The 25,880-nt window shown below is 47.7% G+C and overlaps 1 protein-coding gene across 4 annotated transcripts; it reads right to left on the bottom strand.

Annotated features, from left to right (window-relative positions):
* Nucleotides 1-939: 939 nt before the first annotated feature.
* On the bottom strand, nt 940-24,996 carry WFDC1 (WAP four-disulfide core domain 1). 4 transcript variants are annotated; one of them, XM_081031587.1, is made up of 8 exons: nt 24,788-24,996; nt 24,356-24,548; nt 13,655-13,838; nt 9,623-9,706; nt 8,292-8,432; nt 4,046-4,087; nt 2,862-2,934; nt 940-1,273 (listed from the first exon to the last, which is right to left on the bottom strand). In XM_081031587.1, the coding sequence occupies exons 2-7, from the start codon at nt 24,497-24,499 to the stop codon at nt 2,876-2,878; spliced, it is 654 nt and encodes a 217-aa protein (XP_080887713.1). In that variant the 5' UTR covers nt 24,500-24,548; nt 24,788-24,996; the 3' UTR covers nt 940-1,273; nt 2,862-2,875. The 4 variants fall into 4 exon arrangements, with proteins under 4 accessions (XP_080887713.1, XP_080887712.1, XP_080887711.1 ...); XM_081031586.1 differs by lacking the exon at nt 24,788-24,996 and having other exon boundaries at nt 24,356-24,759; XM_081031585.1 differs by lacking the exon at nt 24,788-24,996 and having other exon boundaries at nt 8,292-8,429; nt 24,356-24,622.
* Nucleotides 24,997-25,880: the final 884 nt, after the last annotated feature.

The raw sequence follows: 25,880 nt of genomic DNA, 5'->3' as shown, positions 1-25,880 counted from the left end.
GGGGGCAGGAGAGCTGCTTGTTTGAAAAATATGTATACTCAGGTGTTGTCTCCCCCTAAGCCCATTTTGGAATTAAAAAGGTTGAATCCTGCCAAACCACCTGTTAACACCAGTCAGCAGGGGCTGTTTTGAAAGCAGGCTATGGGAGGATGTGGAATCATTTCCGCTGCAAGCCTGTGTATGTGTTCGTTTTTGTGCACACACTGTTGAGATTTGAATTGTGTAACAGATGCCCCCAGGGCTCTGCTCATGTCCCCTTGGGTCCCAGTGTGCACAGGAAGTGGGCTGTTCCTAGAGTAGATGGCCCCTCCTCCCCCGGGAAGCCTTATCCCATCACAGAGGGTGCTGGCAGCCTTACACATACTCGGTGTCCCTGCCCCCTGATGGGCCAGCACCACCATTTACAGAATGAACATGCAGACCCTTGCTTCAATAATTGCTAAGAATTTCATTACACCAAGTGCAAGGCCCTTCTGAGTGACCACACGGGTTCCCGCCACTGGAGCCGGCCCTGGTGGAACTCAGGCTGCCTCTAGGACCCGTAAGGGGGTCGCATCTCAGGACCTTGACACCTCATCTTGTCTGACGTCTTTCTCCTCCTGTCCCAACTTTCCCCAGGAACTTTCCTAATACATCACTTTCAACACACCCTCCTCTCAGGGGCTGCTTCAGAGAGCTTCTAACTAAAACAGTGTGCACATGGCCTGAATATTCCTGGGTTCCAGAAGCAGAGCTGAGCTGACAGCCCAGCAACACCTACCCTCCCTCCCAACCCCACGAGTCCATGACTTTAGCACACCTGATTTAAGATTACCAGGTGGTTAAAACTATGAATCATGTGTGAGCAGAGAAGTTCATTTCCATTTTACAATGAGTGAATATATTTTGAGAACATTTGGGATGGGTACATGATTCCCAGAGTCATATCTGGAAGAAATCTGTAGATACCAACCCATTTTTATTAGAAACAGTCTTCATGCATGCTCATGAGGCAGTGACTTCTTCCCAGGGTATGATCTGTGGAGCTGCAGGGTCACATGAGATTTCCTACGCATGCCTTGTTTCCAGGATGACAAAATAGCTTATAAATGACTCCCACAAAGTCACCAAGCCAGCTAAGGCCACGCTGGGGTTGAGAGCCAGGTGTCCTGCCTCTAAGTATCTCTGAGGTCATGTTCTGCTGAGCTGAGCATATCCTCTGGGGATCAAACCGTTTTTATACAACTGTTTCCAAGGCTTAGCAGACAGTGGAGGAGATGTTCTTTCAAACTGGCTGAAAAGGAAGCAGAGAAGGGATGACTCTGAGCCACTGCGTGGGCAGAACATTGGGTCACAAATCTGTGCCTTTCCCCCCTCCTCCCTCACCAGACACCAGAAAGATGCCAGCTTCCGCTAAGACTAAATTCGTAACTCACTAAAGTCTCTATGGGTACCATCTTATTTAGTTCCTAACACATCCCCCCTATCATTCCCATTTTATAGATGAGGAAACTGAGGCGGGGGAGTTGAAGTCATTTGCTTAGGGTCACATGGTGGTAGAGTAAGAATTTAAACCCAGGTCTGGCTGGCTCCGAAAAGCCATCCTAAACTGCCTCTCATAGTCGTGTTCTTCTCCACAGGCACCCAGCACTCCCATGTTTAAGGTTCACAGTCCTCAGGTACATTCGACCCACTGCAAGGACTGTTCCTGTCATCAGCAGGTAATAGACATGCTGGCCTCAATCCTCACTGGCTCTAGATTTTCCTGGAGGACTCACACCTGAATGTTCTGGAATCTGACGCATGATGTTTGCCTTTCAAGGACATCCTGGGGAAATCACCCCTTCGAAAGGCCTTTGTTTACCGCGTGTAGACATTTCGCTTTCACAGGGCACAAATGGATATTCAGGTTTCACCTACTGAGACCCTTGTCATTGTGATCCCACAGCCCTGTGTATTCACCTACATCTCACCTTGGACAGCATCTGAGAGCAGAGTCTGTGCCTAACCTATTTATAAACCTCCTCTGGTGCCAGCCTTCCCGCTTCCCCACCCCCACTGCCATCATTCTCTTCCCAGCCCAGTGGCCTCCCTGTGGTTCCTCTAAGCCAAGATCTTTCCTTTCTCAGGGTGTTTCTGTGTCCGTTCTCCAGGTGTTCCCATGGCAGCACCTTCTCATCTTAGCTCTTGGCCCAGATGTCACCTCCTCACCCCGCCTTCCCTGACCCCCATGTGAAGCAGCTTCGTGTCCCCGCCGATTACGGTTACGCTGCACCACATCTGTCCGTTTCCTTCACTTATTTCAGTCTGTCACTTCCTTGCTGACGTCCTTGTTGACTTGTTGAGTCTCCAAATAAAGGATGTTGGAGGCGTAGCCCCATGACACTGGGACCTCTCTCTGCTCTGATCATTGCGTTGCCCCCAACACAACTCCTGGCATACAGTAGATATCCGTGAACAACTACCGAGCAACCGAGCGCCTGATACATGTCTACCACAGACCTGGCCCTTGATAGTATCATGTGACAGAGGGAGGGAGAGACAGAGGGACAGACTTCATGGGACAGTGGAGGACTTACCTGCCTGCTCGTAGAGGCATTAGAGCAAAGGAATGGAAAGGAGATGGAAAGGTAAGGTACAATCTAGTCGAGTCTATGGATTGAGGTCCAGAGGAAACTTCCACTTCTGATAACACACAAAGTTCTCATATGTTCACTTTGAAATGATCAGGGAGTATAAAATTCTACCTGCAGACAAAGCCCCATTCTTCACCCTCCCGCTGGTTGACTTCATGATTAAAGCTACCTAGTACACCTCACTGCCCAAACCTCCCCACCCCCCATCCCGTCTTCTACCATTGACTCATTGCTCCTCCCACTTACCTGCTGTCGTCGCTTTATTGAAAGTGCCTCTGTTGTCCTTTTCCATGCTCTGCCACGTTCTTGGAGTCACCCTCTGCCAAAAAATAACCCCAGGGCTCTGTCAGGGTGGGCCTTGTTGGTTCCTGCTCAAAGGCTCACCTGTCACTGCCAAATAAAGTCCAAACACCTAGGCCTGGCCTGGCACCCTGGCTTGTCCCACAAATGGGGTCATGCAGTCCCGACTTGTAGCCTCTCCCTTGGAGAGTCTGGCCCTGCCCACATTTCTGGCCTCATCTCCTGCCACTTTCCCCCTCACTTACTAGACATTCCAGTTGCAGTGCTGGCCAAGTGGCTTCCACCCTCAGGATATTCACACTTGCTGTTGTTAAAATACCACTTGGGCTTATTAATGTGTGAATTTCCTGCTTGATTAGCTGCGTGATAGCAGGACCTGGGTCTGCCATGTTCACAGATGTAGCCCCAACTTCCAGTACAGAATGAAGAATAGAATAAAGAATGAGTAAGTACAGAATGCTTGGTAAATGCTTAATCAGGATATGATGGATGGATGGATAGATGGATGGGGGGATGCATGACTGAATGAATTATTGGATTGATGGGTGGGTAGATCAATGCATAATTGAATGGAATGATAGTGTCCGCCATATTTTCCAATTCCGAGAATGAAGAGGGAGGGACTTCAGCACCTCCAATCTCAGGTTCTGAGGTTTAGCGTGAAACCATATTTGTTGTGAACCCCTCTTTGCCTAACACCTCCTCTGCCCCCATCAGACCACAGGTCTCTTATTTTATTTCCCAATCTGGTTCCTAGTGTGAGTCCCTGAGCTGCTGCCTCGGGCCCTGTCTTGGTCACCTGTCTAGCTGCTCCCCCGACCCCCAGGTCTGGTGCCAGGGCTTGCTCCTGTCAGGACCCTCCTGCCATGCCAGATGCCGCCTGGAGGACTTCCCAAGCTGGAGGAGAGACTTTCACAACAGAAGCATCTTGGCATCCCCCCACATCACCCCCAAAGTGCCGTCTCATGGCATAAAAGCACCTGGGGGGAATATGGTCATTTCCCTTCTTAGCAGCTTCAAACTGCAGCTCTCATAATAGTCAATAGGATTTTATTTTTCTTCTTCACCCGAGAAATGCTCATGGTCCTTTTTAGGACCCTCTGCAAAGAAAGGACAGTTTCTTCTCTTACCTGAATGTCCTTTGTATAATGTATGTCGTAGGAATCGCCCATCTGGAAAACAAAGGATTCAGTGCCTTTCAGGAAGTTTATAAGACCCAAACTATTTTCATAATAGTACTAAGGAATTATTTGTATTTTTTGCTCGCATTCTCTCGAATAGACAGTAGAATTTTCCAGAGTCTATGTGACTTTGATATCGCAGCCAATCAAATGCAGAAGCAGATGTGAGACTCTAGTTCTTCTTAATTCACATATTAGAATTGCACAAATGTAAAATCATGCTGCTCTTCTCACTATTTTTTGTGCTCGAACATAGTTACTTTAAAGAAAAATGTTATTTCTGTTTACTACGTAATGAATTTATCATTGTTGTTTTAATGAATACATAAATATTTTTAACGTTTTAGCCTTATGGTAAATATCCAAGGCCACATAAAGGAGAACTCTGTGGGGTCCTCAATATTTTTTGAGTATAAAGGGGTCCTGAGATCCAGAAGTTTGGGAACCACTGTCTTCACAGATGAACTGGAAACAAAATTTCAGCATATTGCCCAGCAAATGTCATTACAAAATATGTTCACATGGGGAATAAATGGTATTTTTAAAAGTCCATTCAAAGAGACTCAAATGTCATTACTGGAAATGACAATGTAACTTGAGAATGAATCTTCATTCATTGCTTCATTAATCCTCTCTGAGTCTCACCTGGAAATGGGCATAAAATTAGTATCTCTTAAATTATTGTGAGGATTAAAAGAAATAATTTCATTTACAATGTATATGCAAACATTAGAAGGAACCACATGAAATTGCCATTTTTGTGTGTAAAAAGTGGCCCACTCTTGGCAATGTCATATGTATCAAATTACTAAGCATCACCACTACACAATTCCCTCTGTTGATTGTCAGGCCCCACTCAAGCCCAGCAGTAAAACATTTCAGGGAAGAGTGGAAATCTGGCCAGAACACAGATGTTTCACGGCAATCAATGTCTGCCTCCATCAGCTCGCTTCTCCCCGTCAGTGCGCCAGCCTGGTCTGACAGCTACGATGTTCAAATATCACATTTATGCACCTGAAACTCAGATCATGTTATGTGTCAATTCTAGCTCAAGTGAAAACTGCCCTCCATGCACTATCTGATCATTTTATTTCCTTTTGTTCTGTGGCCATCCTAAAAATCATCTGAGTCTTTAGGACCTGTACTGACATTTATTGTATAAGGCTAAAGAGTCCAAGCGATCTGACCCACACCCTCGGGTGGAGAGCTTATCAGCAGCCTTGGGAGGTGGAGAGCTTTTCAGAAGTCAAGTTTTAGGGTTTCTTCCAGGCCAGAGGCTTTCTGAAATATTCCTGTTCCTCCCTTCTCCTTGAGGATGCATTTTGGCCAAGTAATGCCTGCTCAAGGCTCTGTGACCTTATTTTATTCTGCTCAGGACACAGCTGGCAAAGTCACGTGTCCCAGGCAAGCATTGGGCCCTATGTCCCATATCAAGAACCTGGATACTCAGCTTCTGAATGACTTTGAACCCACTCAAAATAAAAAAAAAAAAAAAAGGAAAAAGAAAAAGAAAAATACTAATTCCCCCTGACCCTGCTCTCTCAAAAACAAGATTTCTTGCATGTATCAATGTTCATTTTCCTCTTGAGAAAGACATGAACGCCTCAAACGTTGGGTTCCAGGCTGATGGCCTGTAAAACTCGATCATTCAAGCAGCTGGCTCTCAGAGGAGACAGCATTTTAGGTGTGGGCGTGAGAGCTGCAACTTGTTTTCAAATAATCCAGAAGAGCAAATATGTAGATGTATGTGGAGGGAGAGTTGGGGTTGCGGAGAGAGAGAGAGAATGATAAAGCAAATGTGACTATACTTGAACAATTGGTGAATCGGGGTAGAGAGTCCAAGGCACTGACTGTTGTCACTTTTCTGTTAGTCTACAATTATTTAAAATCTGTAGTTTAAAAAAAAAGGAATAAAAGGCTTCTTCCTTAGATGCCCTGGGTCAAGAGTGCCCCACTCTTCCCCAAGAACTTTGCTCCAAGAAAAGTTGTTGGAATTCAGGATGTTTCCAAACTTTCTACAACGACCAACAATCCTTGCTAAGCGACAGCCCCCATGGGCACAAGGCTAAAAATTTCACTTACATTTCCAACTGCCAGGCTCAGATCATTCCTGTGGGAGGGGGAGCACACGCACACATGGGCTTTGGAGCAGGGGAACAGGCTTGGAATTCCCACTCTGCTCCTGGTTAGCTGTGTGCACTGTCTGGGCAAGGTCTTGAACTCAAGTCTTCCGTTTTCCATCAGACAGAGATGATAGCTGTGGCCATTCCTTGAGGACCTACTGTGTGCCACGTGCTGCTCTAAGCACCTTACCAGTCTTCTCTCATTAAAACCTCATAACTACCCCAGGAAGCGATTACTATCGTGACCATCACCAGCTCCATTTTACAGATGAAGAAACTGAGGCTAAGAAACATTAGTTACCTGCCCAAGATCACCAGGGAAGAAAGCTGCAGGAGTTGAACCTGTTTCAGTGGTTCTGAGCCTGTACTCTGAATCTGAATACACAACACTGCCTTCTGGTTTTATACTTCTCCTTTTATAGGCTTCCGACAACATTTAAAGACAGAATCTCTGAGGCACTCAATCAAGAGCAGGTATCATTTAATTGCTCTCTTTGCTTATCTCCATCCTAGAAGTGGGTCTCATGTAAGTGAATAAGCAGGATCAGGAGATAAGAAAGGCAAAGTAGTTCCAGGCTTTTCTAGTGATAAAAATGGCATTACATTCCAAAGGACTCCTGACTCACACCACTGCTCTCTTTTGATAAAGGCTGTTCCTTCCATACTCCAGCATGTTCCTACAGGCTGGTCTGCTCTTGGGGTTTTGCATGTGACAGACCACATACCCCATCCACTAAGGTGTCATTTGGTGTCTAGAGATGAACAGTGACACAAATAGCAGAGATTCTGTTTTGTGCAAGAGGCATGGGAGCTTAACTAGTATAAGCCCATTTTACAGGTAAGGAAAATGAGGCATGGAAAGTTCTACTATTTGTGACACGCAGCAGTGAGGGGCCAAGTGGGCACTGGAGCCCAAGCTATCTGGCCGGAGAACCTACTTGTTAACTCCAAATAGCAAGTAGAATGTAAGAGAAATCACAAAGATACCTAGTTAGTTTGAATCCTTTTATAGGCAATATTTTTCAAAGCTCAGAATTCCAGATAACCAGATTCTTAAGACAGTTCTAATGTATCATAATTTTATTATTTGCAATGATAATGATGCTAAACATGTAACTGATTTAATGTGTCTGTCTTTCTTGACACACCTCAGAGAAATAAATTTTCAAATCAGGAAAAAAAATGCTTTGGCAGATCATGTACCCTGATGTATTCTTCTGGCCAACAGGGTCGCTGTAATTACCCTTGATTTTGACTGAGGGTGCTGTTTGTCCTTAGCTATTAGGACTCAGAGATGCAGAAATGGGGACGTGGGCCCGGGAGTGTGTGGACTCAGTTCCAATGAGCTCGTCTTTGATAAGGCTACCCTACCTCTCCCGGAAGTTCCAGATTCTTTGCTTGCCACACGTGTCTTCCAAATCCACACCAAACCTCTCGACCTTACGCCTTGCATGAAGCACAGGCGGGTTTTAGATACCACCCGCAGTCCTTGCTCTGCTGTCCTTGCTCTCCTTGGGAAAATTATGCAAATTAAAGTGACACTTTTCATGCCCCTCACTCATCTATTTATTGTCTCCATTCCCAAAGACAAAGACTAATTAAGTGACACTGACTGGTCCTGGTAGAAGTTAAGAATTCTCAGACAATTAAAAAAAGAGAGATATAGATGGAGATAAAACATCTGAGATTTTGTGAGTACCTATTATCTCTTGCGTCTGCTCTGAGGCCTTTACATGTCTGATTTAACTGAATTCCTATAACAACACCAAGTGGCCCCATTTTACAGATGAGGAACCCGAGGCTCAGAGATTGAAGCACTTGACCCCAAAGTCAGCCATCTAGGAGGTGGCAGAGCTGAGGTTTGCCGCCCGTCTGCTGACTCAAAGGCCTGTGTCAAGTGCAGGCGAAGGGGGAAAGGGTGGAAGATTTGAAAGGAGGAGCAGGGCAGGGCAGTAGGAGGAAGGGAGGTAGTCTCGGCCAGGATCAGGGGCCAGTGGTTTTCTCGGCGACGGGTCTCCCAGGTGGGGGGTTGCAGACAGAGTGGGGTTGAGGGCTTGGGCACCCACACTCACCTGCCTGCCGGTGCTGCTTGACGCACTGGCCGCGGTTGGGGATACCCTTCGCGATGTCACCTGGGTTCAGGATGTGGCACTTGTAGCCTGAGGGACAGAGGAGCGGCTCTGCCCCATCTTCTGTGGTGCTGCAGGTCTCTGCTGTGGGAAGGACACAAGCCAGGGTCTCAGGGGCAGCCCCTCTGTGGTGGCAGTGAATGCACGCTAGCCGGGGGGGGCACGTTATCTCATCTGTGCCCCTCAGGTTCCAGGCTGTGCCTTGGGTCTCACTCAGAGTCATGTGCGCGCGCACACACACACACACGGGGCAGTCCAAAGTACATGATCCCAAACATGTCCTCACATGCATAGTGACACACATACTGTGTTCCCCCGAAAATAAGACCTAGACAGACTATCAGCTCTAATGCGACTTTTGGAGCAAAAATTAATATAAGACCGGTCTGATATGATATGATATGATATGATATGATATGATATGATACCAGGTATAATATAATATGAGATCTTACATTAATTTTTGCTCCAAATGACGCATTAAAGCTGATGGTCCAGCTAGGTCTTATTTTGGGGGGAACACGGTACATACACGTTCACTTACAAACCCTGAAACATATATGCTCACATTGTCACACTCACACATGCTCACACATCACACACACACATTTTCCCCGTCCCACAAGTTCTAACACACATAGGCACACTACACTTACAGTCACCCACACATGATCACATGGACACAAATCCTGCACACACACACACACACACACACACACACTCACATATATTTACATGAACACAGATGCACAAATATTCAGACAGACATGGCCACATAGTTGCTTGCATACCTGCATACCCTCAACAGATGACACAGTCGCACACACAAAAGTGTGCAAAATCACAAGCACAGCCCCACACACGCAAGTACAGCCTACAGTTCCCTAGACCCTGGGCCTGCCCATGGTTCTTTTCAGAAACTGCTCTTCACCCACCCTGGAGGAGGCCCATCATCAGAAAGCAGAGAATACCTTACTATGATTTTAGGGATCTGAAAACCAACCCCAACTCCCTCCTTCTCAATTCTTCACCAGGAAGGAGGCCCCATTCCCTGGGAGACTCAAAGCCTATACTATCCTGGGGATTCTGAGAGCCTGGCCACGCCCACAATCACCCTTCTGGGTTGGAGTGGGGGAGGATCCCAGAGGGATGAGTATTTGGGTATAGACCACCTGCTGGAGCAGAGGCAGCCCGTGTTAGGAGTATTCTGGTAGCAGCCCGAGAAGGAGGGATTCTGGCTCTGACACTAGGACTGGGCTTTATCCTGTAGGTACCTTGCAACGCCTCCTCAGGGCCATCCAGGAGCCAGCCGTTGCCACCAAGCCATCGAGGTTTCGGCTGTACCAGCCAATCTAAAACTAACAAACAATACATGGTTAAATTGAGGTCCTCCTCAGGCAGCTAAGAAACACCCCAGCCTCTGGAAATGGGGGAGCCTACATTTCATCATGAAACACAGAGGATCCCTGGAGGAGAAACAACTGTGGTTCTCCAGAGTACATTGGTCCTTCCTTTTAGTAATAGAACTTTGAGTTTTGGCTGGGCACTGGGTGGCCAAGCGGAACACTACATTTCCCAGCCTCCCTGGAAACTAGGTGTGGCCATGTGAGTGAATTCTGGCCAAAGAGATGAGAGCAGAAGTGATGATGTAACTTCTGGTTCTGCCTTTGCATTGATGCCTGTTTGCTCCCCTCCTCCACTCTCTCCCTCTTCTTGTAGTCTGGGAGCCAGTTTGACCATGTAGAGCAATAAGATGGAGAGAACCTGGGTCCCAGGATGACTGTGGAGCAGAGCCACCTGCCTCCCTTGGACCACCTACTTCTGGCCTATTAACTGAAGGAGACCCAACCTAACAGGTTGGGCCTTTGGGTTTATGGGTCTTTTTGTTATAGCAGCACAGCCTGTTCCATAACCAATACATTTTTAACCAGAAGAGTGACCCACTCAGTAGACTGGAAGATCTTCAAAAACCCAAAATAAGGATTGAAAGCTCAAATGCCTCCAGAGGCAGAGAGATAACATAAAGGAGAAAAGCTGGCCAGGTAGGACAAAGAGATAGGGCAAACTGGAGAATGTTCCTGACTGAATGGGTCAGCTGCTGGTCAGCTCTGGCCAGCCATTTCCAGTGTTTGCAGAAGTGATTTTTGTTTTAAACTATAAATCTGCATTTTAACAAATGTAAATCCTCTGGGTTTTCAATATTGGCAGCTAATTGAAAACATTGTAAGCATTTTGGAGATCAAATAATACTGATCTGGGAGTACATTATGTTTATGATCTCTGCTCTAGTCTGAATCAGAAATATGACAAAAATAAAGAAGTTCATGTGCTGTCTAGTGCCTTTGAATGTCCATAGACAGGCGTTGGTAAAAATGCTGTTTAGCTTTTTCTTTAAAAGTATGAGATGGTCGCTCACAGCCTGGAAATTGAAACAACAGAAATTGCCCTTTACAATTTCTGAACTAGAGGGATTACACGATGAGATTCTGGAGCCACCATTTCCAATCATATGGTTTTCCCTCCTTCTTCCCACCACCTTGGACCACATGATAGAAAATGTATTCAATGCTTTATTTTTTTTAAAATTAATTTTTTATTTTTTTAAGGAGGGCGCAGCTCACAGTGGCCCATGCGGGGATCGAACCAACAACCTTGGTGCTACCAGCACCATGCTTTAACTAACTAAGCTAACCAGCTACCCCTTCAATGCTATCTTTTACCAAATTGGAAATGTATTCATATTTTCTATTTGTCTTCTCCTTTGCATTGGTCAAAGGCTTCTGAGCAGCAGGGAAATATAGCATTTTGCTATACTTTTTGGTATACTGAAACACGGTCAAGACCTCCCATCAATTTGCAGACCCCTAACAGCCTGGAGGCCCAAGGTCTCACCTTTCTGTTCCCTTACTAGAACTTGCTGGGTCACCTGATAAATAAACTCCCTGTACACCAGTGCGTTTATCAAAGTCTGCCTTTGATAACAGTCTGTCCACCCCCCGCGGCTGTGTGAATTGCAATGAAGTGTGTAAGCTGCTTTGAACAGGGCCTGGTGCATTTCAAAGCATCTGCTCATGTTTGATCATGGTTCTCAATTCAAAGCAATTTTGTCCTAACATTTAGCAAAGTCTAGAGATATTTTTGGTTGTCATACGATGGGGTGGGGGTGCTACTGGCATCTAGTGGGTGGGGGCCAGGGATGCTGTTTGGTATCCTACAATGCACATATCAGCTCCTCCACCTCCACCCCAATTAGAATTATCCAAGAGTGCCAAGGGTGAGAAACCTTGTGTTACATATTATTTATTATTATTGTTATTATTATTCTGACTAATGGCTCTTCCTTCTGGCCAGTGAAAACCAGTCGTTTTATTATTATTTTATGAATTATTGATTCATTGAATAACTTTTAGGTGCCCAGAGATTAGTTTAGATGGTGGGGATACAGCAGTGAATGAACAGACCAAACTCCTTATGAGGCTGACCTTCAAGTGGGGGGAATAGTCCATGAACAAACACATAAAACACAATATTCCAGGTTGGGCTATAAAGAAAACTTAAGCAGGGTAGAGAGTTAAGGAATGGCTGCAGGAGGGATTGCCTTATTTAGAGAGGGAAATCTTCCCTGAGAAAGTGACTGTCTCTGCACAAAGATCTGAAGGAGATGTGTGGGTGTCTAGGGGAAGGATGTTCCAGGCAGTGAGGGACCCCATAGATGGGCCCAGGTGCCAGAACTGGGACCCCACATCCCTGCACTCAGGGCCTAAGGCTGTGTGCACTTCCCTGTCAGAAAACTGGATTGAAACTCTAGTTCTGCCTGCTGTGTGACTTCAGGCAACCAATTCAGCTTCTCTGAGCTTCAGTGTCTTCAGCTGTAACACAGGGCTGATAGTCACTCCACCAACTGGGACTGTGTGAGCATTAAATGAGATAATGCATGGAAAGGTCATCGGAAATGTCATGGACAGTTGTACAGTTTGTGCACTGCTCAAAAGCAATCGGCCTAGGTGGCAAGTGAGGCTAGAATCGCTGTGCCCTGTTGCAGTCCAAAGGACTGCACTTTTTTTGACTTGCTCACCTAAAGGGAAGCACCTTTATGTGCTTTTTCCACCATGAGGGGGCGACATTTTGCCACATAAAGGGCTCTGTAAGAGCCAACCTGGCGGTGAGCACCCCACTCACTCAGTTCCCGGACAAGAGGGAGTGCTCAAACACATGGTAGACTGTAATTATGAGCATCATTAAAGGTGCTGAGTCCCTTGTCATCGCTGTGACCTCACTCCAAAGAAAACAAAGTATGGTCATTCTTGCTTCGGCCTTGGGAAGAAAGGTTAAAGGTGCCTTCTCAGAGCCACCTTTGGTAATTAAGGCCCACGGAACATGCAGCCAAAAGGTGCAGTCCAAACAGTCTGTTATTGTTTAAGGCTCAGCCCTACGAAGAACTGAGAACGGAGAAAACTTTCCTGCCCCCATCCTACCTACTTATGGGCACCTTTTCTCCACCGAGGGGAAGGTAGCTGCCCATCTCCCCTGTGTTCCCCACAGACTCCCTTTTTCTCCCCTCCCAAACCTTCTTTCCAGAAGGGATCTGAAACTCCTTCCCTTCAAAGGTGAATCCCTGAGAAATGTTTCTCCCAAATAAATTCTCATTAAGATTGAACAAACGTTATTGATTACCTGCTCCTAACCTGATGGGGCCCCAAGCGCTTCGGAATTTCATATCCCGCCAGGAGCTGCACATTCTCATTTCAGTTTTACAGGTGGGGGGATCTAAGAAGGTGAGCAGCTAGCCTGTGGATTTGAACCCAGGAGTCTGCATACCCCTGCCTCTCTGGGCACACCCTATCTACCCTGCTAAGGTCCCAGGCCTCCATCTCAAATGCCCCCAAGGCCAGGCAGCATGAGTGAAGAAGGCCTGGTGGAGTCTGTGGAGAACTGGAGTACCTGGCTGCTATCTAGGGGCACCTGAGGGTCCTGCGGATAGAGGTCCAGGGAATGTGGTCCAGTATTTTTAAAAAACGCTGGAAATCTGGATTTTTAAAAGAGATCTCTCCCATCTTCACAGCAGGGGGCATTTCCCCTGGAAGGCACGTTTCCTGGACTGTAGCCCTCTGAGGACAGCGCGCTCAGTACATCTAGCTGGATGCCTGCTCAATGAGCTGCTATGTTCCGTTTCACAGGTGGACCCGCCCAGGTTGCCCAGTTTTAAGCCCAGCTGCGTTTTTCCCAGTGGGGACCTCCGGGCAGGGCAGGACCCTTCACCTGGGTGCCCCACCCCGCCCCCAACTCCCCAGGGCCCGGGCACCTACCTGGCGGGGGCGGCACGGCCTCCAGGCAGGCATACGCACAGCCGTTGTAACAGCAGCGCCGGTGCTGCGGGCACTCAGAGTCGGCCTGGCAGCGCGCCTCCTGGCAGGCGCCGGGGGGCAGCGAGAGCGGGGGCGGCGGGCAGCGGTCCGCGCGGGGCTGCTGGGGGCCGCCAGCTTCCTCGCCCTGCAGGGAGAGGGCAGCATCAGCGGGGCCCAGCGGCCGCAGCCAGCGGGGCCCCGGTTAGAATCCCAGCGCTGCTTGGAGCTGTGCGCCGCGGTCAAGTTCCTGGGCCTCTCTGAGCCTCGAGTCCTCGCGTGATCACAGCAGACCTAGCCTCACAGGGTTGCGCTGACGATTAACAGGTGTTGTTTCTCTTTGTAGTAGCCCCCAGCTGAAATGTCTGTAAACCCACCAGCAGCAAAAAGAATACATGAATATGGAGAACAGCTTATCTGTTAAGCTTTTATCCTGAATAGATAGATATAGATAGATAATAGAGATATACATATATATCACATGTATTTTATATATGCATACATACAAAACAGGGTATATGTGTGTGTCTACAAAATCACGCATATTAACAGATCTATCTTATAATCCATATGTTTATCTAGAGCTTTGAGAATTTACAAATCTTACATAGAATGGATAAATTCACACAACTTGGATAAATCTCACAAACAATATTGAGCAGAAAAAAAAGAACAGAAGAAGCAGCAGCAGCCAGCTCACAAGAGAACACATAGTCTGATTCCATTTATACTCTTAGTTTACCAACAGGCGCAGCTGATGCCGGGTGTGAGAAACTAGGAGAGTGGCCACTTGGTGTGTGATGCCCAGGAGCAGCACTGGGGCCTCTGAGGCTGGTCCTGTTCTTTCTTGATCTGGGTGCTGGTTCACTTTGTGCAGAGCTGGGCACATGATTTTTTTGTGCTTTCCGGTATTATGTTTCACTAAATAGTCAGTGAGACACAGTACTTAGCATAGAGGACATACCGGCACGTGACCAATAAAATAAGCATGTTAGAGGGGACGTTGGGAGCGTTTGTCACACCAGGCAACCCATTGGGGGTCTCTGACAATTAAAATTGTTTAAAACTGTAGACGTACTTATGAAGAATTTTTTAATGACAGGAAAAACACTTATGATATGTTAGTGAAAAAAAAAAAGGCAAGATACAAAGTGGCACATGCCCTCTGATCTCCTCTGAAAAGAGGAGGGTCAAGGATGCATTAAACGCCCTTCCCGGTACAGCTAGTGCGGTGTCTGCAAATTCCACGCGCTGCTCCCAACGCCCTGTAGGGGGCGTCGGGTCATCAAGAACAGGTCCCAAGCAGGCGTGTCTTGGAATTGGAATTTCAAGGACCAGTGGTTTTCAAACTACTTCCCAGGGACTGCCAGGGGCAAGAGGGGGAAGAAAGCAGTAAGCAAGTGGGAGGCAGGTAGCTTGGAAAAGGTGGGGCTCCTGGTCCCCACCCCAGCTTCACCCAGAGAATTCATCTTCTTTTCCGTATATAGGTCATTAAATTCGTGGAAAGTAAAAATGAACACAAAGCCAACATTTGGCGGATAAGGAAAGGAAGGCTTCATGAGATTGGTGGTTCTTCCCCCAAACAAAGGGGAGACTGGAGTATGGAACTTCTAAATCCTGGTTCAGTCTTTTCACCATCCCTGCCCCATCTGGTCCCCCTAATTATAAATGCCATCCTGAATAATTTCAAAGCTGCAAGCAGGAGACATAACCCTAGGCCATTAGCTCTTAGTTCATTTTCTACAGAACGAACATCATTGTACCCATTGTAAGGCCCCACCATTTTCATCCTAATAGAACGTGATAGCTGCCGAGGCCTCCTTTGGAGGGTGACAAGGAATGCCCATGCATGGGCTAGAGGGGACAGTTGGTTTTTCTGCCTAGCCTGTTTTTATATCAAGCCTCATTTATGAAATTTAATGGAACCTGGAGATCAGAAGTGAAATACTTTTCATCCACCTCCAACACCTCTGCCTCGGGTCTAGTGACTTCCAAATGGCACCCGCAACGGGGGGTGTATAGATCAATTTTAGATGGGCCGCAGCTCTCTGAGAGGAAAGTTCAAATGTCGTTTCTCAGAATTTGAAGAGAACAAAAGAGATAAGCGGCTTAGAAGTCAAATCTCGCAAGTTATTTACGGTGGTGCCAGCAGAAACAACAGACGGTGGAGGGTAATAAAGAACTGATTTCCCTGAGGGCCCCAGATTAAAGGATTAAATGTTTTGAAAAATATTTCATGTCCTACAAGGTGATAGTCAAAGAAGGTCCTAAACAAACAATGTTTCCTGGAGTTCTGAGAAAGAACTGACTCTCATCAAAGAAGTAAATAGATCACTCTCCAATGGCTTCTTAGCCCCACCAGGGTTAAAGAGTTAAAGGCCAAAGTCCATGGCCTACAGTTGGACCCCAGGCCCAAGCTGCCCCCACCCTCTCCACATCTCTGACTTCCCTCCCGCCGCTCTCCCCCTTGCTCATTCTTGTCTAGTGCCTGGGCCTCGCCAAGGTCCCTGGAACACAATAAGCTCAGTCCCACTGCACGGGCTATGCCTCTCACCCAAGATACCTGCCTGGCCTTTACGTAGCTCCAAGCCCCTGGTCACTGTGGGAATACTGTGTTTGACCAACTCGTGGGTGTATTGTTTTTCTCCCCCTACAATGTGCCTTCCTTAGGGGCTCAGTTTTGTTCCCACCTGTATCCCCAGTACCTACACTCTCTGCAGTCCCAGCCTGTCCTCCCCTCCATTGCCACTCAAATGAAAATAAAATAATGGCAGGTCAAATTCCTCTGAGAATGAGGCAACTCACTCCAGACTGTCAACATCCTTCATGAAAATCCCAGAGCAACCTGTGATTTCCATCTGTTATCTCCATTTCTGCTAAGGGATTGCATAGCCAAATCTATTTCCAAACAGCTGCTAGACACACATTCATGGTGCAACTCTGACAGGAACTTTCTAGTGCTGCATGCCTTACTTGGATCAAAATGACCCCTTTAAGGTTACCGGCCTGGTAGCTATTTTCCATTCCTCGGGGAGATAGCCTGTAGATTAGCAAAGCCGTGCTGCCACTGATAGACTCAGGAAGCAGGTTAGGGAAATGCCAGTTCTGGTTCCTTCAGTGGGAAGCCCAATTCTGCAAGTCCAAGTCTGGAGTCCACTGAAGCAAACAGCCTGGACATCCAACCAAAGGAGGCTGGATAAATAAATAGTGGCACATCTGAACCTCGGAATACCATAGAAACCTTTGAAAAGAGGACACAGATCTACCCTATTAACACAGTCACCATATGTTGTTCAATGAAAAACGCAAGGTACAAAACAGTAAGAATAAGCCAGACACAATTCCACATACTGTATGACTGCATTTAGATGAAATGTCCCAGATAGACAAATCCACAGAGACCGAAAGCAGATTGGTGGTTGCCAGGGGCTGGGGGAGGGGGGAATGGGGACTGACTGGTTAGTGGGTCTGGGGTTTCTTTTTGGGGTTATGGAAATGTTGTGGAACTAGATAGTGGTGGTAGTCCCGCAATGTTGTGAATGTACTAGATGCCACTGAATTGTACACTTTAAAATGATTAGTGTTATATGAGTTTCATCTCAAAAAATTTTTCAAAAACATTATGGATAAAATGCCATTAAGAAAAAAATGTGTGCAGAGTATAACTGCTTCATGAAAAAGTGTAAGCACACCCCCCCCCAAAAATGTCAACAGCGTTTATGTCGTGGAGGAAGAATTTAGATCAATTTTACTTATTTATAACTTTTTAGAGTGTCTGAAATTTTTACAGTAAACATTATTTTTATAATCAGGAAAAAAATGGAAACCATTGCCATTTAAGGAGAAAGAATCCAGTCTCCAGAGTTCTTCCAATTTACCCGTGTCCCTCCCTCTGCCCTCCCCACGCCCTTCATTCCACTACTAAGAGCTTTACCCTTCTTTGGAATGTTCCAGCAACTTAGCGGCCAGACCAATAAAAGTGCACCCAGGGACTGATTTGCTCGGTGCAGGAAGAAAGCCGGTTTTCCTCTAAGCATTGCTTGCTTTTCCTCTGGAATTTGGACGTCAAAGATCTAAAAATATGTCTCTCCCTGGAACAGAGGGTGTAAAGTTCAGTGTGCATTGACGAATGCCATTTCTTGATGCCCTGGGACCTTAGCTCTGGGCTCTGGGAGAAGAATTTAGTGTACGGTTAATGGGACGTCCTTTGAGAGGTGCTCTAAAGCCCGATATTACACTAGGGACAACCCCATCTCCGTGCATGTCTACAAACTAAACCAACTCCTTCAACTGGTGTCTACTGAGCACTGCTGTACACCTGAAAGTAGTTTAGAACTTTCCATCCCTTCTCTCCTGTTCTGGAAGGTTTTAATATAATTTATTCATTCATTTAATGGTAATTTCAGAGTTCTCAGGCCGACTATGTGCCAGGAACTGGGCTGGGTACAAGGAGAGCTGAGCTGAACCAGATGGTGGTGTCCCTGCCTTCACGTGCCTCAGTTCCAGGACAAGTGACAAACACCCAACAAAACATCACACAGATAAAGCAAACTAATTGCTGTTTTGGTTTTTTTTTTTTCTTTAGTTGCCTGCAAAAGTAGCTAATGAAAAACTAAACCAGGCCACAATAAAGAAATCATGCATATAATAATAATGGAGCTAAATGCTATGAAGGAAAAGTCGGAATGTTATGAAAATGTTTAAGGGAACTCTAAACGGGGTGTTCAGGGAATGGCCCTCCGAGGAGGAGACCAGGAAGACAAAGCATGACCAAATTTTATGTTACATATACTGTGATAAAATATGTCATGTAAAAATTGCCATTTTAACTTTTAAGTATACAGTTCAGGGGCATTAAATTCACAATATTGTGCAGTCACCGCCTCTATTTCTAGAACATTTACATCATCCCCAAATAGAACTTGTATTCTCATTAAGCAGTTTCTCCCACATTCCCTTCCCCGGTCCCTGGCAACCACTAACCTACTTTCTGTCTTTATGAATTTGCCTATTCTGGACAGTTCATATCAACAGACCACACCATATGTGGCCTTTGGTGATTGGCTTCTTTCACTGACTATAACGTTTTCAGGGTTCATCCATGTGGTAGTCTGTGTTGGCACTTTTTAAGGCTGAATAATAGTCCTTTTTCATGGCTGAATAATATTCCTTTTGTGGCTGAATATTCCACTGTCTGGATAGACCTTTTTTGTTTATCCATTTTGAGCTTATGGTCATTTGGGCTGTTTCTACCCTTGGCCGTTGTGACTAGTGCTGCATTCATGGCCACTTTCCCTCTGCTCTCCTGCCTCCCTCGTGCATGCATACTCCCAGGTTCTAACCACACACGGCCCTGGATGCCGCTTCCCTTGCTCGTTTCCACCTGGAATTAATTTCAGGACTGGAACGTCAGATGGAGAAGTCAGATCTAGAGAAGAGAAAGTGACGTGCCCAAGGTCACCCCCCAAAGCATGCTATCCATTTACTTTTCCTTCCTTCCATTGACCTGCCTATCCAGCCAGCTCATCCCCTCATTCTTAAAATGTTTCTGGGTGCCTGTGATAGGTCAGGCTCTGTGTTAGTTGCTAGGGTATGGCCAAGCCTACAGTAGGGTTGCTTCACTTTGACATGCCACTTCCCCTTTCTCCAGGCCCCAGGTAGGACGTGCAGGGCTTTGGCCATGAGCTCTCCAGGGCTCACCGAGCAGCCCCTGCTCCTCCATGTGGAGGCATCCTGGTGGTCCTAAGGATGGCATCTTACAGGGGGGACATCTTTCAAGGAGCAAGGAAAGTCCCCAGGACTCTGAGGGTGTAGTGATAGCTTCACCTGTCTCTGGCCAAATGGTGTGGGGCAAATCACTCCCCACTACGGCTTTGACTTTCTCATCTGGGAAACGTCTATCATCAAGATTGCCCGCTGCAAGGAACAGACGCTGACTATGTTTGTTCCCAGAAGCAGATGGTATGAGTGCTTTTGTGGTGCCCTACCAAAGCTCCACAAACTGGGGGACTTCAGAGAAATGCATTCTTTCAAAGCTCTGGAGGCCAGAATTCAGAAATCAAGGTGCCAATAGGTTGTTGGTTCCTTCTGGAGGCTGTAAGGCAGACTCTGTGCATGTTTCTCTCCGAGCTTTTGGTGGCTCCTGGCAATCCTTGGCGTTTCTTGGCTTGCAGACGTATCACTTCAATCTCTACCTCTGTCTTCACTTGGCCTTCTCCCTGTGTGTCTGTCTCTGCGTCTCTCCTCTTCTTATAAGCCCACTCGCCGTATTGGAGTAAGGGCTCACCTGACTCCAACACGTCATTGCCATTAGTTACTATTTCCAAATACAGCCACATTCACAGATCACAGGAGTTAGGATTTAAACATATCTTTTGAGGGGGACAAAATTAAACCCCAAACCTAGATGTGAGACTAGGACTTTAGTGCAGGGAGTAGACATAGGCGACATCCCTAGAAGCTTCAGCAGGTGGGGACGGGAGAGAGAGAAGGGGTGGGTTTCATCCAGGGAGGGTTAACCTGCAGGTGTCTGACACGAGCAGCTGAAGCTCAAAGCCAAGGGTACCCCTGAGAAACTGTACAGACGCGCTTCAGCGGTGCCCCGAGGAAGCAGGCTGTGTCCTTCAGCTCCCCTTGCTCCCCTGGTATGAATCCCCTAACCCCTTGGCGTGTCCTGCATGCGACTGAGTGTGTTCCCGCAGCCAGAGGTAGCCTCCCGGCAGGCAGGCACCAACGTTTACTGGAAGAAGGTGAAGATGTCAGAACTCAGGGAATGATAAGAGTGGAGGGGAGGTATGCACAGCTCCAGGCCACCTGCCTCTCCCAGTCTTGCGACTTAGCAAAAAATAAGAGATGTGTTAGAAGGCTCTTGAGCTCACAGAAATAATAAGGGAAAGAAGAATCAGCTTGGAGAGACTGAGGAATGAGAGAGTTGCACAGGCTGCCGGCTCCTGCAGGGCTTTTGTGCTCGTCACCAAAAGACGCAGCTCTGGGTTGACTAAGGGCAAAGGGGTGCCCTGTCAGCAGGATGCATGACAGAGTGCCTCTTACTGTCCTCTCAGCTGGGCAAGCACCTCTGCGCAGGGTACAAACTGCACAACCACTTCTAGCTCCCTGGGATGGGAGCTTAGGGGACGAAACAGACCATAGCCCAGCCACAGTGACACACCGGAACCCTCAGGCCACCTGGTCCCCAGGCCGACATGGCGGTGGTAATGGGCCCCGCCTGGTAGATGTGTTGAGAGGATCCTGAGAGTTAACGTATGGCGAACTCTTGGCCTGACACATAGGAAGCCCTCAGGAAAGAACTGTTCTTATGAGTTTCATCAAATACCAGGAAAGAGAAATCCCAAACCCCAGCTCCGCAGACCTGACCCTGCGCTTCTTGAAAAGGCCACTGGGCTATTTACAAACATTCTGCTTCTGTCTTATCCATCCTCATAAATATTTGGTTCTGCTTTGTGTTTTGTTTTGAATAGTGCACATGTGAAGAACGTGGCTCTGCGCCGGTCACGGAGCTGAAGGCTCTCGGTGGTCTTCTCATTGGACTGCAAAGCAGGCACTCCAACACTGCAGGTGAGGAAACAGGCTCAGAGAGGAGAAGCCTTCTTCTCCTTACAAGCCCCTCAGAGGGCCTCCCGTGGGAATGGAAGGCAGCATCATCCCCTCTGGTACTGTGTGTGAGCCCCCAGGCTGTAACTTTTTTCAGGAAATTCCCCAGGGCCCATTGCCCACTCTGCAGAGGGATGGATGGGGCTCTGAGAAGGTGAGAAGCAAGAGCCTGATCCAGGGAGCAGGCGGCCATATGCTAGTGAACAACCATTTCTCAGGGGCAGCCTTTGTCCGTGTCCATGAGCTGCAACTCCCACTGGGGCTGATTCCCCGCTACAGATGGGAAGGCGCGGGATGAGGAGTTGGGGAGAGGTGTGCAATAGCTCCCCAATCCCTAGTATTTACATCATACAGATTTCAGAGACACAAGTAACCTCAAGAGCGGAGAGAATAGTGAGATGTAGCAAAATAAGTAGGAAGTGATACGTTTCTAATAAGGAGCACTTCCTTTCTTTTTAATCTAAATCACATCATTATAAGTTTATATGATTTAACTGGTAGCAAGGGCTGTGTTTAACTCTCCGAGTGGGTCCAGCCTGGCTTCAGCATGCTACCGGACACCTGGCCTCACCCTATGCTGACCTGCCCCACAGCCCTCAAGGGTCCAGGGCCAATGCTGAAAGTCTGACTCAGCTTGGGGTGGGGGCAGTGGGGGCCACATGGAGGGAAGTCTTACCTCTTAGTGTATGGAGGTGGCTTCCTAGCACTCCTAAATTCCCTGTGGGATAGTTGCATGGAAGTTAGAATCAGAATTGAAAGGGCCCTGGAGGGCATCTGGTCGTCTGCCTTCATTTCCCAGGTAACGACCCGAGGCCCAGAGGGGGACAGTGAGTGACCCAAGGCTGCACAGCTTATGAAAGATGCAGCTGAGATGAATTCCTGGGCCTGACACCCTGCCCAGTCTTTCTATTTTCTGAGCCACAAGTCAATAGCCTATCTTTTCTCAGGGGCTTTCTCTGAGGCAGGTTCTTAACACACATCCTTCCTGTATCTAGGTGCTGGGAAGGGATGCTACTGTCTGTTGATGACCGGGGAAAGTTTCAACCCAGCGAGGGGCACATTTGAAACGCTTGTATTTGACAAATGGTGGCTAGAAGCAATTGGGTTTCTGAAGCCCACCCAGGCCTGTGTTTTTAAAGAGACTCCCCCGACCCCCACCCCACCCCCGCACATCACCCCCAGCCCTCCTCCCAGCCTGCCATTCCTCCTAGTGAGATGTTACAGTGTCTGACACCCCAGGACAAAATAGGAATAAGACCAGATGATGTGTTGGAAATCTGGTGCTGGAACTATAGTGCTAAATTCCTGGGAGAACTAAATTGTCCTGTTGGGCCAGCAAAGAGCATGAAGCAGTCAAACTTGAGATGGGTCTCTCCCCCATGTTGCACACACAAGCCCTCTACCATAGCAAGGACTGCCCTCTTGGGAGCTCCCAGATGCATTGTTTCTGCCTCTGTGCCTCAGCCCACACTGAGTCGTTTTCCAAGAAGGTTTTTCCTCCTCCTAATTCTTAATAGTTCTTCAAGATCTGGCCAGGGTCTTACCTCCTCCAGGAAGCTTTCTGTGACTACACTATCTCATGTGAGCGCTCCTTCCAAACACCTACCATCATTTCACTCGCTATTATTCTTTTTTCACAAACAGTGGCCTCCTGCCTGACCTGTAGAATGTGAGCTCTGGAGGCTGAAATTAGCCTCAATACAGTTTTATGTACCCAACCATGCCTGGGTTCATTAAACAGCTCCCTCGCCCACATCGCTACCTGGCAAACTCCTATTCATCCTTCAAAGCCCAAGGTTGAATACCCCCAACCCTGGAAAACCCTTCCTGACTCTCCTGGGGCAGAGCTGCATACATTCTTCTGTGCTTTCATTGCATTTGCCCATAATTTCCCTACAAGAATGTGCTGAGTGCTAACTTAGTGACAGGCATCTGGCAAGGCAGCAGGAACACTACACTGAACGAGACAGAATCCGGCTGTACCTTGAGCAACCTATCTTCCACTCGCACCCACCACTATCGGTTATTTAATTAAATGTCACCCAGATGCACTGACCACTTGCATTAAGCACCTTATGCATATTGAGTCATTTAATGCTTACATATATGCTGAGTATGCTGGTGTTATCACCTTGACTCTTCTGTGCCTCTGGGCTCCCGGGAGGGGCGGGGGGGACGGACCTAAAATTTCACTGTCTTCCCCACTCCCAGCCTCTCTCCTAGTTCCCTTTCTGCTTTATGTCTCCCCTCAGCACTTGTCACCAAACACGTTTTCTTTTTATTTCTCACTTATTCTGTGCCTCTCCTACAGTAACATGAATTCTCTAAGGCAGGCATCTGATGTCTGTATCTCCACAGACTAGGACAGTGCCTGGTCAACAGTGGCGATCAAACACATCTGTTGAAAGGACTGCATCTTTCTGGCTTTTTCAGATGAGTATATGAGATCTTTGGTGCTCAAGAGACACCAAACAACTCAGCCGAAGTCACACAGCTGGCGAGCAGCAGAGCCTGGCTCCAGGGCACATGCTGCTTGCCACTTGCTCTGTCATGCCCTTCCTTTGTACTGCCATCAGCTGTCACCTGACTGCCTCCCCCACTCAAATATCTCACCCTTGAGGGTAGGAGCTGATGTCTCCACCTTGTACTCACAGAACCTCACACAGTGCCTGGTCCAGAGCAGTTTTTGCTAAATGTTTACTCCATAACAACCGCAGGAATATATCATCATATTTCATAAACATTTGGTTATTGGTTGTTGAGACACGACACTCAGTTTTAAGTCCTTGGACTCAGGCGCTGTTTGTCAGGAGAAAGCATACTTTGGAAGGCAAAAGCATGTCACCATCCCCTCGCACGCGTTTGGTGAACTCTTTGCTTCCAGGAAAAGAGCCTTTTGAGGGTATGAGTTCCATCTGCCTACCACCCGACTTTGACACATTCAGAGAAAGAAAGACGCCTGCCCTGCCTGCTTTAGAGGGAGTGCTTGCAGAATGTACATACAGTGTCTGGGGATCACCCATCTCCTCCCAGCCTCCCCACCCCGGCACTTACGTGGGATTTCTCAGCCAGCCTCGCGTGCAGTGCCCGTTTCCAGATATTCTTGGCAGAACTAAGTTTGAGGAGAAGCAGAAGGAAGCACAGAGCCCAGAAGACCTTCCTTCCTCCGCTGCCCATCCTGTAGCTGGTAGAAGGCATTTCTTTCCAGATGTTCAGAGAAGAGGAGCCCTCTCTCGCCGGGTGGGTCCTACGAGTGAGGAGCAGAAGTGTGCACAATCTGCCAGACTGTCTTAGCTCCACTCGGCTGGGTCCCTCAGATCGTGTGTCCACGCCTAGCACATGCCCCCACCCCCAACCCCACCCCTGATGGTGGCCAGTCTGCCTGGTTATTTTTAGCTTGCCCTATAACATCTGGCCCCACAGACTCCAACCAGGCAGTTCAGATGGTAGTGGCGGGCGGCAGGAGGAGGGGGCCCCCAGTCTTGCCTGCCTGGAGACGTGGCTGGGAGTGGCCCGGTCACACGGTGACAATGAGAACTTCCTTGAAGGCTGAGGTAGTCTCTCCTTGAGGCAGTGGGCTGGCTTCAGGGCTGGGAGGCCGGGAGCCGGGTGGGGGTGGGACCAGTACGGTGGGATAGGTGGGGATTCCAGCTGCTACCTATCCAAGTCTTCAGCTGCGCTGACAAACTGTCCATAAAAGCTTCTTTGGAAGACGTGGCTAAATGAGGGCTGGCTGAGTGCGTGGCTGTGGGGAGATGACTCACACCCTTCAATCTTGCTGCTCCTCTCTAATGTGGGCATGTGGGCAGTTAGTCACATTGTGCATTTCTTGAGAGAGTTCAATGAAACTGTGCGTGTGAAGCATTTTACATACATCAATAGTATGTTATAAATGTCAGCATGTGTATGTTTTATATAGCGGTCAATATTTCACAAACTTTATATTCCATCACCTGTTCTTAGCAACCCCAAGACAGGTACTGTTGTGACGCCCATTTTATAGATGGGAAGACAGAGGCACACTACTTGCCTGAGGTCAGGCAGCAGGGCTAGGGCTTGACCCCAGATTCATGTGACCACTGACACACCACTGGGCAAAGAGGAAGGGACCCAACCTCTAGGCTCAGATGCACCTGGGCTGAGTCCCAGCTCAGCCTCTGTCTGTATGATGCTGGGAAAGCTTCTTCCGCTCTCTGCCCCTCAGTTCTTTCCTCTGAGACACTAAATTTGTGATTATTTGTTACTAGTGGCAGTTTGGGATGTCAGATCTGCAACGTCAAGTATCTGCACCTCTCTTGCTGCCTGTACCCCTACTCCTTGCACAGGGCCTGGCCTGTGTCAGTGCTCCAAAGTGCTTTCCTCACGACAGGGCACGGGGCTTGGTACAGAGTAGGTGTTCAAGAGATGTTCTTCAATGGAGATATCAGTTCCAAAGCAGTATCTGAACCATAGGGACCCAGGGTACCAACTTGTGACCATCACTTAATTTCTTGCAAATGTTAACTTATAAAATTGACCCTTTAAAGTCTTCAGGACAGCGAGGGTGACTACTCCAGGAACACTGCAGCACTGCAGGTTT

This window comes from Rhinolophus hipposideros (assembly GCF_964194185.1).
Source record: "Rhinolophus hipposideros genome assembly, chromosome: 21".
In the NCBI taxonomy this organism is placed as follows: domain Eukaryota; kingdom Metazoa; phylum Chordata; class Mammalia; order Chiroptera; family Rhinolophidae; genus Rhinolophus; species Rhinolophus hipposideros.
Note: the sequence above shows the minus strand (reverse complement) of the source record. Positions and strands in the feature narration are given on the sequence as shown.